At 39.9% G+C, this 14115-nt stretch overlaps 1 protein-coding gene across 3 annotated transcripts in view; it reads left to right on the top strand.

Moving 5' to 3' along the window:
- LAMA3 (laminin subunit alpha 3) overlaps positions 1–14115 on the top strand; it is a 243722-nt gene that overhangs the window by 188082 nt on the left and 41525 nt on the right. For all 3 annotated transcript variants that reach the window (XM_082418551.1, XM_082418549.1, XM_082418550.1), the window contains 9 exons: positions 514–665; positions 5663–5773; positions 5887–5998; positions 6212–6379; positions 7829–8025; positions 9207–9323; positions 10309–10463; positions 10743–10884; positions 11728–11830. In XM_082418551.1, coding sequence (XP_082274677.1) covers positions 514–665; positions 5663–5773; positions 5887–5998; positions 6212–6379; positions 7829–8025; positions 9207–9323; positions 10309–10463; positions 10743–10884; positions 11728–11830 — 1257 coding nt within the window. The remainder of the gene's footprint in view (positions 1–513; positions 666–5662; positions 5774–5886; positions 5999–6211; positions 6380–7828; positions 8026–9206; positions 9324–10308; positions 10464–10742; positions 10885–11727; positions 11831–14115) is intronic.

Raw genomic sequence — 14115 nt, 5'->3', positions numbered from 1 at the left:
TTTGCCCAGTTTTATTGAGATATAATTGACATGCAACGTTGTATTAAAGTATATAACATAATGATTTGATATATGTATATGTTGTGAAATGATCACCACAATGAACTTAGTTAACTTCCATCACCTCACACAGTTACAAATTTTCTGTCTTGCATTAAGAGTTTTTAAGATCTACTCTTCTAGCAACTTTCAAATATGTAATACAGTGTCGTTAACTATAGTCTCTGTGCTGTACGTTACATCCCAAGAACTTACTTATCGTATAACTGGAAGTTTGTACCTTTTGACCGCCCTCACCCTTTTTCCCCATTCCACCATTTCTTTGTCAAATGCCCCCTGTCTAGAGATCTCCCTTTTTCAGAATCTGTATCTTTCCCGGAGAAGTCCAGGATTGTGATTTTTGCCTGTGATGGGCTATGTGCGTATTAACTGGGCGGCACAGCCCTGGGGCTCTGTTTGCATTCCTGTGGCTCCAGCCCACAGCACTTGTGCCTTTGATTGTGGCCCCCACAGATTGTGACAGCTGTGTGATGACGCTCTTGAACGACCTGGCCACCATGGAGGACGAGCTCCACCTGGTCAAGTCTCAGCTGCAGGGCCTGAGTGCCAGCATGGGGACCCTGGAGCAGATGAGGCACTTGGAGACCCAGACCAAGGACCTGAGGGTAAGTACCCTGTGGGTCCAGCATGATGCCTGGCCCAGAGCAGATACTTGGTGGAGAGAAATGCTGCGTGAACGAACACTCCTCACGTGAGAAAGGGGAGAACTTGACTCCACTTAAGGCTCAGGGGGGCTGTCCTCCTTCCTCTGATCTAAATGAAGATTAGATTTTTACTGGTGAAAAGTACCAGTGAACACACAAAACTAACACTTCTAAGTGAACATTCCTTACGTACTGAATATTTCTGGGCTCATTTTTCTCATAATCTTTAGCTCACCGTTTTGCATTTGGAAGACTCGTACGAATTTGAGTACAGTTGTTATTAATTCTTCTTTAAATGTTTGATGGAATTTTCCAGTGAAGCCATGTGGGCCTGGGATTTTCTTTGTTGAAAGTTTTTTTAAAATTAAACTATAAAATCAATTAAAAAATAGATATGGGACAATTAGGATTTATCTATTTCTTCTTGAGTGATATTTAGTAGTTTGTGCCTTTCAAACAATATTTCTATTTCATCTAAATTACCAAATGTATTGCAATACAGTTGTTTATAATTTCTCCTTATCCTTTTAATATCTGCAAAGTCTGTAGTGATGCTTTCTCATTCATTCTGGTTGTTGGTCATTTGTGTCTTATCTCTTTTTTTGATTATTCTGGCTAGAGGTTTATCAATTTTATTGATCTTTTTATTTCATTGATTTCTCTCTGCTGTTTTTCAGTTTTCAATTTCATTGACTTCTGTTCTTATCCATGTCTTTTCTTCCTTCTGCTTGCTTTGGGTTTAGTTTGCCATTCATTTTCTAGTTTCTTAAGATAAAAGCTTATTTACTGATCCAAAACCTTTCTTAATATAAGCATTTAGTGCTATAAGTTTTCCCCTAAGCACTGCTTTAGCTGTATTCCACACATTTTAAAATGTTGTGTTTTCTAGGGAGTTCCCTAGTGGCCTAGTGGTTAGGATTCTGAGCTTTCACTGCTGTGGCCTGGGTTCAATCGCTGGTTGGGAACTGAGATCCCACAAGCCACGCAGCGTGGCCAAAGAAAAAAGAAAAATTTTCTCATTCCTCTTGTGACTAGAACTGTATTGTTTAATTTCTGAATAGGGGATTTTCCAGATAACTCTCTGTTATTGATTTCTAGTTTAACTCTTTTGGGGTCAGAGAACATACTTTATGATTCCAGTTCTCTTAAGTGTGTTGATGTCTGTTTCACAGCTCAGAACATGCATGTACTATGTACAGTTGGAAAGAAGGTGGTCAAGAGGGTATCCTAAGAAGTACTAGGGCCGAAAGTGCCCCACGGGCCAGAGTCAGGCTCCCTGGGGGGAAAACGGGGGCTCTTCTGCCTATAAATGGAGGCTGAAAAAGCAACCTTGAAACTTTCCAATTCCCATTGCTGGGCAATGGCTGTATGAGAACCTAAGAAAGGACAACCTTGCAGCCAGGATGTGGACAAGACTCACAAACCAGGATCTGTGCTGGAATGTGACATTCTCACTATCACCATAATGTGCAAGTCCTAAGCTGTCAATGTAACACCTGGTCCTGGACTGGGGGGTCTGGGGTGGGAGTGATGATACCCACAAGATCACTGGACAGGGCACAGAGAGTGCAGGGAGAAGAAGAAATCTCCCTCTCGGAAGGAGCCTGCAAACACTGTAACAGACAGGTAATAAGAAAGACATGCAGCAGAAGCAACAGTCAAGGGATGAGTTCCCTTCAGAGAGAATGAAAATCATAGGACAATCTGAAAATTACTTTAAAGAATAACATCCAGTAGAAGGAACAAGAAATTAGAAAAAAAATTTAAAACACCAGAAACCAAACAAGAAGAGGTAAATATGAAAAGATCTAAGTAAAACTCATGGAAATGAAAAAATATACTCAAAGTAAAATAAATCAGTAGGTGAGATAAACCCTAAGCTAGACATAGTGAAAGAGGGTTTGGGGAACGTTTAATAAGTGCTTTTGGAACGAGGGCTGATTGTAAACCATTAGTGGCTATGGTTGAGTACATACAGCAAAAACTAATGCTAGAAAACTGGTTCTTTTCCATCCCATTAGGGTAATTTTAGTGCATGGTTTGCAGGCTTAATATGGAGAGGAGGGGGGAAAGTATGTTTTCAGAGAAAAAGAAAAGCCACTTGGGTTACTTTGATGTCATCAGTACAACCCTGCATTTTTTTTTTAAATATTTGTTTATTTATTTATTTATGGCTGTGTTGGGTCTTCGTTTCTGTGCAAGGGCTTTCCCTAGTTGTGGCAAGCGGGGGGCCACTCTTCATCGCGGTGCGCGGGCCTCTCACTATCGTGGCCTCTCTTGTTGCGGAACACAGGCTCCAGACGCGCAGGCTCAGTAGTTGTGGCTCACGGGCCCAGTTGCTCCGCGGCATGTGGGATCCTCCCAGACCAGGGCTCGAACCCGTGTCCCCTGCATTGGCAGGCAGATTCTCAACCACTGCGCCACCAGGGAAGCCCCAACCCTGCATTTTTTCAGTGAAGGGAAGGAAACCAACATTTTGGTATCCATCCTATGTGCCAGGCTCTGTGCTAAGTGCTTTCCTTACGTCTCACAACATCCTATGAGGAAAATAGTGTTATTTTTATTTAACAGGCCTGTAAAAGCTAAGTAACTTGCCTTCAATCACACAGCTAGTATGTGGTGGTTCCAGAAGAATTCAAGCCAAGGTGAAATTCCTTTTTTTTTTTTTGGGGCAACTTTATTTGCAATAAGCAAAAATTAGAAACATCCCAAAAGTCTGTCAGCAGGTGAAGGCATAAATAAATGGCTGTACATCTACAAAGTGGAATACTAGTTTGCAATAAATTTTAATGAACTACTGATGCATGGGTGAATCTCAGAATAATTACTCTGACTGAAAGAAGCCAGACCAAGAAAAGTTCATATCCTAATGAGTGTGTGTGTTTATGTGTGACAATCATAAGTTGTGCACAGTTCTAGAAAATGAAAAGTAATCTAATAGTGTTTGTTCCTGGTGATGGGGAAGGAAGTGTCAGGGAGAATCGGGGGGAGGGGTTACAAGGGGCATGAGGAAATGTTTCTTATCTTAGTTGTGGAGATAATTTCATGGGTCATGTGTCAAAACATATCAAATTGTGTACTTTAAACACGTGCCTTTTGTTGTATGTCAGTTATACCTCAGTAAAACTTTTAAAAAATCAAACGAACAAAAACAGAAAGAGCCTCATTGACCTGTGGGACAACATCAAGTCACCAAACCTATATGTAATTGTTGTCACTGAAGAAAAAAGAAGTGAGTAAGGGGCAGAAAAATATTTGTGCATTTAACGGTAGAAAATGTTCCAATTTTGAGGCTAAACTATTAACTCACAACTCTAAGAAGTCCTGTGAATTCCAAGCAGGATACAGAATAAAAGTCTCACTAAAGCCCACCATTAATTAATTGCTTTAAAAACAAAAATAAGTTGACATACTTAAAAACAGGCTGAGAATAAAAAGATGCATTACAGAAAGGGGAGCAAAGGTAAGAATGACTTTTGTCTTCCTGTCTGCAAAAATTAAAAATAAAACATCTGAAACAGTCAGGACATTGTTGCATAAATTCCAGTTTGTCCCCTAGTGCAGATTATAACAAAACAGAATTAATAAAATCTACATGTGTTAACCTGCTCTGTGAATGTAGAAAGTCACAGAAAATTGTAACCTTTTTTTGACAAAATAGAAGAATATCTACTCAGGAAAATGTCAGTCTGTTTTTATAGATTTGTATGAACTTGAGGAAAGTGTAAAAAAAAATCCAACAGATAATTTTGTTCTCTGTAACCTCTGATGTCTGGGATTGGTGAGGGTTTTGAAAGTAGGGCGATTGATTGTCAACCATTATTCATACACAAGATGAAATTCTAAAGACCATGCTTTACCCACTATACTTCTTACTTCTTATACTTCTACTAACACTCTTTAGAATGATGTGCCTCATTTGCCTACAACAAAATTAAAATAGAACTATCTTGTTGCAACATCACACAAACACTATGAAAATTCAGTAGGAATATATATGAGAAGGCAACTAATTTTTTGAACGGTAGTATGTATGTGACATTTTATAATGCATTAGCCCACTTACCACTGAAAACAACCCAGCAGCTTAATATTATAACCACCAATATACAGATGAAGGAGATAAGGCCCAGTGAGCTTATCTATTAAGTGGTGAACCTAGGGTGTGGACCTGAGCTGGAAAGCCTGTGCTCTTTTACCCAACGCTGGTTCTCATGTGCAAATAGAGATAATAATTTTGCTTTTTTCTTGTAAAAATTCTCAAGGTATTAACATATTTTTTTCCAAAAAATTGAAAATATTTACTACTCTAGATATTATATGAGGCAATGTCACCCTCTAAAAGTAATGAGGCTGTTTAGTTGCCCAAAAAGGACAGGGGACCAGGATTTGGGTCCTGAAGCAATCAGTAATCACCTGTACTGCTGTGGCATGGATGGGTCACCCAACTTCTTTGGGCTTCAGTTTTCTCATTTTTTTTCATATTGAATAAGGGTATTCAATTAAATGAGCTACAAATTTCTCTCCTGCTCTATAATTCTTTGAATCTAATGAGTCCTTGAATAGAGTAGCCATAGGCACTTCTTTTTAGTATTATCAGGTAACATATAGGTTAAAAATAACTGAACAATTCTTTATAATAGAATCTAAACCTTAATACATCAAGTAAGTGGCATCACCCTCATTTCTATAAGGTTAGATCGTTAATTCAAGTAAAGTATCTCTTGTCGCTTCATGTTTTTAAATTTTACTACTTTATTTTAGAGCCATATCGCAACTTACATCAGAAATTTATTCTTCATGTGGCCTATTTCAAAGAACCATATTTTTTTTCCTAAGGATCAGCATTGGTCTTGCTAAATGAATCTTTTCACATCATCACCAGGTTTACCAAGTTGGTAAGACTTCCCTCCAAATTTCTACTCTAAAGTGAGATTAACTTTGTATTTTACTTTCAGAGCCAGTTGCTCAGCTACCGTTCCACTATTTCAAATCATAAATCAAAACTGGATGGCCTGGAAAAAGAACTGAGTAACTTGAATCGCGAATTTGAAACTTTGCAAGAAAAGGTAATGTGTTAGGTCAATAACATTAACTTTTTTTTTTTTTGGCTTTCAGAATATTGTTAGTTTTTTCCTCCCATCAACTTAATTTGTTGCTCATCAATTTGTTTTTCATATAGGTTCAAATAAATTCCAGAAAAGCTCAAACATTATATAACAATGTTGATCGGACAACCCAAAGCGCCAAAGAGCTGGACACGAAGATTAAAAATGTCATCCGGAATGTGCACAGTAAGAAGAGTTACTCAGCCCAATTAAACATCTTTCATATTACTTTGTAGCCTTTGTGGTACAAAGAAAGAGTTCAACATTATGAAAAAGAGCCTGTAGTGATACTAAAAAACCAATATGAACCCTCCATAAAAATCTCGGCCTTTTTTTATTTTTTAGTAGTCTGCTGGAGTCCAGAATTCCCAGTTTAATAAACTGCTTGATGTTTTCCAGTTCTTGTGAAGCAGATCTCTAGGACAGAAGGAGAAGGAAACAACTTGCCTTTGGATGATTTTTCCAGAAAGCTGGCGGAAGCAGAGCGCATGTTGAGGGAACTGAGGAACCGCAACTTTGGGAAGAACCTGAGGGAAGCAGAAGCTGAAAAAAAAGAGGCTCAGCTTCGTAAGGACCCTCCCAAATTCTTGCATGCAATCCGTTCTAATTGGTTTGAAATACAGTGTGCGGAGTGCAATATCTAGTTACCGGTGCCAGGTGGAGGGGCTCGTCTTTTCAGCGTATATTACTGGTAGAGGATCATTTGGTGAAAATAGGTGGCCCCTTCAGATTACTGAGAAGCCATAGGACAGAACAACATTTTTTTTTTTTAATTTATTGAAGTATAGTTGATTTACAATGTTGTGTTAATTTCTGCTGTACAGCAAAGTGATTTCAGTTATACATATATATACATTCTTTTTCACGTTATTTTCCATTATAGTTTATCACAAGATATTGAATATAGTTCCCTGTACTCTACAGTAGGACCTTGTTGTTTATCCATCCTATGTATAATAGTTTACATCTACCAATCCCAGACTCTCTATCCTTCCCTCCCTCCCCACTCCTTGGCAATCACAAGTCTCCTCTATGTCTGTGAGTCTGCTTCTTTTTCATAGATATGTTCATTTATGTCATATTTTAGATTCCACATATAAGTGATATCATATGGTATTTGTCTTTGTTTGGCTTACTTTGCTTATTATGATAATTTCTAGGTCCACCGATATTGCTGCAAATGGCATTATTTCATTCTTTCTAAAGGCTGAGTAATATTCCATTGTATATATGTACCACATCTTCTTTATCCATAGAATAGAATATCATACCATGATGCAAAAAAAAAAAAAGTTTCTTCTTGGATATTAGACACTGATACCTCTTGTTCCTTTTTAACTGCATTTTCATTCTTCTTTCATTCATCTCCACTCAGCTCTCTCATATCATTTTTAATGGTCACCTTATCACCATTGAGGTTTTGAATCATACATTGATATTAGCACTACTGTTACCTCCCAAAATGAATATACTAGAAATGACTGAATATATCTAAAGGTTTGGGTTAGGGAAAAAGCCTCATTAGCTCAAAACTGTAAGAAATAATAATTTGGTGTATATTTTTCCAAATACTGACCTTTATTCTCTAGTAAAATGATGTATCAGTGGTTACAGATAGTAGCAGTTCTCTTTTAGCATTTGTATTGTTTAAATTTAATATTAGCCTTGGCTTTGAGCTGCAAGGAGACAGTTAGTAGAAGGAGCATGTGCTTTGTGCTCTGCAGGTCAAGTTCAAGTCCCAAGGCTGAAACCTTGTCACCCAATTTCTCAGGCCATCCATTTTCCTATCTGAAACACGACGATGATAATTACTGTTTTCATGTGGTTGTCACGAAAGTTAAATGAGACAGTGTGTGCATAACATAACATAAATGCTAGTTTCCTTTCCTGTTCCCTTGCAAGTTCAAGGAAAACCATGAAGTGAGTAGAAACTCAATTCTCCTTCTGTAGTCTTTATAAGTTAGCTTCCAATGTACTCATGTCTCAAGTGGAAAACAAAAAGGTGATGTATTACAGTGCTGATTCGGATAAGGAGCTGGCTGGAAAACCACCAGGTGGAGAACAATGGGCTTGTTAAGAATATACGAGATTCTTTAAATGAATACGAAGCCAAACTCAGTGACCTCCGTGCCGCTCTACAGGAGGCCAGTGCCCAAGCAAAGCAGGCCACCGGCCTCAACCGAGAAAACGAGAGAGCTTTGGAATCCATCAAGGTGAGGTCACGGTCAGAATCTGCACGGTTTGGTTAATGACAAGGATGAGGGAACAGGAATCTTTATCGTTAATAAAGTGGCAGAGCCAGGCAGCTGTCTTTACGGGAAGCCCTAATCAAATAGGAGCGAGGCATTAAATGCAAAATCAAAGTAGTTGCTACTCCTCAGCGGCCAGAAAGTTTCTGAACTTAAACCACAGAGAAAGTAGAGCAAATCACTTCACCCCCACCCCTGGCTGATAGAGTGCTGGACCAATAATGCTGCCAAATAGGTGAGAAATTAATATTGTTATAATTAATTCGAAGTGTACAATGTATGCTTTAAATAACTGACTTTTTGTGTCATATATGTAAACATCATTATCAGAATCACCAGCAAAGGCATTTTAAGCCATTACTTGCTTTATAGGAAATAAGTCAAAATACAGGCCACATGCAGGAGTTGCAATGAGAATTTAAAGCTCGAATTCTATAGTGTGTATTTCAGTGGTGAACACTGTAGGCTAAAACAACAACAAAAGTGTGAGGGGCTATGAAATGACAGTAAGATCAAAGTGGAATAACATAGGACTGAACACCCCCTCCCCAAAAAAACCCAGGAATTTCGTAAAAGACAATGACTAATATCTTCGCAGATGGTAATATGGTTAACTCCCAAAGCCTCTTCAGGTAGTAACACCTCTGTTGGAAGTCACTGATTTTGCCAAGGGGGACGGAGCAGGATCCAATTTTACGGGTCCCTGAACTCTGGCAGCCTCCACCCTGGCATCCTAAAGTCCTGTGTGTTTCCTTATTGAAGTGTCCCAACATCTTCGTTGGGACCGGCATGTAGAGTGTGCTGATGGTTGGTGCTGATTTCCTTAGTTAAAACCCCTCGTTCTGATCCACTAGCCAGAGCTTAATTATACATCCACCTCATGGGCCTGGTTGACCCCAGTGTAGAAACCTTCTCCAATGTGACAGCGATTGTTTCCTTGGCATGTTGTCTGTGGAAACTATGACAACACACCTACACAACAAATTGAACTGATGTCTCATGGCTTTGGAGTTTCCTAGATGACCTTTAAGTGCAAGAAGACATTCTGACTCTGAAATTACTTCTATGCTGTTGTCCAATAAATATGCCTGTGCCTTCTGACAATATACCATGAAGCTCACAGACATTCTTTTTATTCTCTCCAGAGACAAGTTAAAGAAATGAATTCCCTCCAGAGTGACTTCACCAAGCATCTAGCTACTGCAGACTCTTCCTTACTGCAAATTAATGTTGCCTTGCAGCTGATGAGTAAAAGCCATGAGGTAGAGGCAAAACTTGTTCTCTAGAAAATTGAAAAGCATTTAATTTATGTTTCGAGGAAACTATGAGATCTGCTAACGAATTTTTTCTCCAGTATATGCCTTTTAGATGGAAGAAAATATACCAGAATGTTAAGAGTGGTTGTCCCTTGGGGGAGGGGTGAATGATGTATCTTCTTTATATCTGTCTCTATTATCTAATTTGCCTGCAGTGAGTGAATGTTACTTTTGTGATAACAAAAAAAAATGTGATGCTATTTTTAAAATATCATTTTCATCTCTAAGATGATGAATAAGGTCTGAGGATCTAATGTAAAGCAATATGACTCTAGTTAATAACACAATATTGTATACTTGAAATTCGCTAAAAGAGAATTTAAATGTTCTCACCCCCACTCCCAAAAAAGTTAAGAGGATAAAATATGAGCTGATTGATGTGTTAACTCAGTGGGGGAATCCTTTCACAATGTATGCGTATATCAAATCATCACTTTGTGCACTTTAAATATCTTACAGTCGTATGTCAGTTATACCTCAGTAAAGCTGAAAAACAATTAAAAAATAAAATAAAATATCAGGCATACATTATTAACAGAAGACATTTAGGACTGGTAAAAGATTGACAACATTTCTTAGCAGCCCATTGGTCATTTTGAAAATATCTTTTATTATTGCTATTTCTAAATCAGAAAAAAGGTATTTTGGTTTAGTACAACTATACACTAATGATAATAATGAGCTTTTATAAAATTTATCAAAGTGGGTACCCACCATATGGAAAATGTTCAAAATGGTGGTAAAACTTGGGAGAATATTATCAGTGTCAATATCTCAAGTAACCAAGGAGTAATTGGTGTGGTGAGTGGGCTCAGAAAACAGTTTCTCATTGTTGCTTCCTGGAAACGTCATTTACGACAGAGGTCAAGAAGATGGCATATACATGCTTTGCTTAAGTTGACACTACCTCTTGTTTACTTGGAAAATATAGGAATATGAAAAACTAGCTGTCACTTTAAATGAAGCAAGACACGAACTAAGTGACAAAGTGAGAGAACTTTCCAAATCGTCCAGTAAAGCATCCCTGGTGGGGGAGGCAGAGAAGCATGCGCAGTCTTTACAGGAGCTGGCGAGGCAGCTGGAGGAGTGAGTGGCCGGCCTGGCGGGTCTAACTGCAGGGGCCGCTGGAGCCTGGTGGGAAGGCCTCTCAGGGGGAGTGGGGTCTCCAGACCAGGGTGGAGGGCGGCACCCAGGGCCCAGGTCCAAGCCCGACCAGCTGCAGGGGCCTGATTCCCAGCTGCATCTTTGGGGCAGAGCTGCAGAGCCTGCAGCCCCAAGTCTCCATCTGTCAAATGAATGGGGAGGTTAGGGGGCTCAGCTGCAGGCAGGGGGGCCGCTGGAGCCCTCTCCTGTGCCATTTTCTAGGATCAAGAGGAACACTAGTGGGGATGAGCTGGTACGCTGTGCCGTGGACGCTGCCACCGCCTATGAGAACATCCTCAGTGCCATCAAAGCAGCCGAGGATGCAGCGGACAAGGCCACCAGCGCGTCTGAGGCTGCCCTCCAGGTGAGCACCTGCGCTGGCACCTTCTCTCCAGGCCCTCTGGAGACGACTCATTTTCCTATCTTCTTTCTGTGTGCACCAAGGAATAGAAAAAAGCATTATTTTAGACCAGAATTTGTTATATAGAATAGACTCGAATTTGCTCTAGATATAAGTCATTTCTGTATATACTTGGCTGTTTGATAAATGTAGCCCACTTTTAAAAATCATTTGTAAAACCAGATAGAAATCACACTGATTATTGATTTTGAACCGTGAAAGTATTATACCCTGCTTCTTACCAGGTATGTTGTTATGCTGTGACTGAGTATTGAGTATTAACATTTACCAAAGAAGAGAAATTTTTGTACACAATTTTATAACCATTTATTTCCTGTCATTTGTCTTACACCTGGGCATGTCTGTGGAGTCCTATGGGATCTTAAATGCATCATATAATATTCCTATATCTAAAAATAAAGAACAAATTATTAACTATGAGAGAATTAGGGGACAGACCTCGGAAGGTTGAAGATTTTTATCTCCTGAAGATTAAAAGCCTAAAAGCATTTCAGCTCTGTCCTCCATTACTGCAGAGGGTATTGTACAAGTGACAGTGAGAAAATGAGAAGGTGTCATACAATTTGTCATTATATCAGCAGAGATGGGTCCGCCTCCCCAAGCCACAGATGTCTTCTTAGAGCCCTGACTGTATCATTTAAGGAACAGTCTTTTTAAGCCTCCTCCTTACCTTCTAACCTCATTCTTTAAAGATTAAAGATAAGGGCTTTGGGGTAGGATGAAAACTCTTACACTATATTTCCTAAGGTGTATCACATTTCAAGCTGATAAACACTTTGCTTTCAGACAGTGATAAAGGAAGATGTTCCAAGAAAAGCTAAAACCCTGAGTTCCAACAGCGATAAACTGTTAAATGAAGCCAAGATAACCCAGAAGAAGCTACAGCAAGGTATTGAGGGTTAGGGTGGAGGCTGGGATAGTCAAAGGCTTGGAAACAACCTATGAGACCAGGAGAGGCAGCCCTAGAAGCAAACGCACTTCTTGAATCTCAGTGTCCATGCAAATGATACTTTGCAAACTCACAGCTGGGATGTTTCTACCCAATATTCTAACATATACCAAATTAACTAGAACCTCATAAATCTAAGTAAATCTTGAGGCTGATAGACCTGTTTGGGCCTGGCCTTGGGTTTGGGGGAGGGGATTCTTAGTTTAATCCCATGTGGACACACATAACATTGAGGTATGTGTAGTACAGTGCTGCTTTCTTTTTTTTTTTTTTTTTAAACTTTGGGTTTATTTTATTTATTTATTTATTTATGGCTCTGTTGGGTCTTCGTTTCTGTGCAAGGGCTTTCTCTAGTTGCGGCAAGCGGGGGCCACTCTTCATCGCGGTGTGCGGGCCTCTCACTATCGCGGCCTCTCTTGTTGCGGAGCACAGGCTCCAGCGCGCAGGCTCAGTAGTTGTGGCTCACGGGCCCAGTTGCTCCGCGGGCATGTGGGATCTTCCCAGACCAGGGCTCGAACCCGTGTCCCCTGAATTGGCAGGCAGATTCTCAACCACTGCGCCACCAGGGAAGCCCCAGTGCTGCTTTCTTACTTAAGGCCCAGGTAATTAGTTTCAGGTCATTAGAGCAACTGCTTCAAAATTTCTTAAGCCCTAAAATCTTAGCAACTGAAAGTACCAAAAATCACTACCATTATGGAGCATGAAGGTTTTTACATTTTTGTCTTTGAAATTTTTCTACTTATTTAATTTGATTTTTTTAAAAAATAATTAAACTCTCTCGATCTCACCAAATTCCTGTGTTCAGAAAATGCTGTGTCTTGATTTTCTCTGGTCTCCTGTGGTCATTCATAGCTGAGCAGCCATCCAAGCTCATAACCCTCATTTACCTTCTTCATCCTTTCAAAGCAGTTAGATGCCTTCTACCAGTAAATAAATACATTTATTTATTTATCTTTTTTCATTTTTAAAAATTAAAATGAAAAATAATTATGAAAACAGGAAAAAGAAAATACAAAACAATATGTAGTCATTTGTCTAGCAAATTTCAAAAATTAAAATTTCCTGGTATGACATCTGCTCTCTTTATAAAGTTTGAGCTAAGAGGTGAAGATATGTGTTTTTAAAAGTATTAGGATACTGGACTTCCCTGGCAGCCCAATGGTTGAGAATCTGCCTGCCAATGCAGGGGACACGGGTTCGAGTCCTGATCCAGGAAGATCCCACATGCTGCGGAGCAACTAAGCCCGTGTGCCACAACTACTGAGCCTGTGCTCTAGAGCCCACGAGCCACAACTACTGAGCCCACGTGCCACAACTACTGAAGCCCACGTGCCTAGAGCCCGTGCTCCACAACAAGAGAAGCCACTGCGGTGAGAAGACCACGCACGGCAACGAAGAGTAGCCCCCCTCGCTGCAACTAGAGAAAGCCCACGGGCAGCAACGAAGACCCAATGCAGCCAATAAATAAATAAATAAATAAATAAATGAATGCATGCATGCATGCATATGAACTTTAAAAAAAAAGGATTAGGATACTAACTACATTGTTATTTAAACCAGTCCTGGAATCACAGTTTAAGCCATATATCATCAACTTGATCTTAAAGCATTCACTGGTCATTTTCCATGACCCCAAAGTGGCAATATTATCAGCTAGGAATGTCTATGAACTCTGTTCCTTTCACTGAATGTCCTTAAATTTGTTAGATTGGAAATGAGCAGAAACAATGCCTACTGTGTGTGTGAGTTCGCTTCAGTGAGGCTCTCTTAACAACACTCCTTTACTGTACTTTTGACTGAAGGGGCATCCCTTATGCATTATTCATTCATTTGTTCATTCATTCATTTGTTCCATAAATACATACTAACATTAAGCCCCAGTGAGTGCCAGACATGGCACTATGTGCTGGGACACAGCAGCGAACAAGACAGACACATCCCTTTTCTTTGCTAAGCAGAGACTTTCGCCCTGAGCAGAGTGGAAGTTAAGCCTCCCTCTGAGTTATTACGCCTCTCCCTTTCCTCATGTGCGTTTCCAAGGAGCCCGGTACCACAGGCTCTGTATGCTCCTGGCCTCTGTAACTGGAGGACCTGTGGGTCTAGGTGCATGCAGTGGGCATCTCGAGGATGACTCCTAAGATGCAGGTCTGCTCAATGCTGTGAAGACCTTGGCTCCTTCAGGGGTCACCAATACCCACGGAGGATCAAGATCTTTAGGGTAATTG

The sequence above is a fragment of the Balaenoptera physalus genome, assembly GCF_965194825.1.
Source record: "Balaenoptera physalus genome assembly, chromosome: 12".
NCBI lineage: Eukaryota > Metazoa > Chordata > Mammalia > Artiodactyla > Balaenopteridae > Balaenoptera > Balaenoptera physalus.
This window is presented reverse-complemented; position numbering and strand designations above follow the sequence as displayed.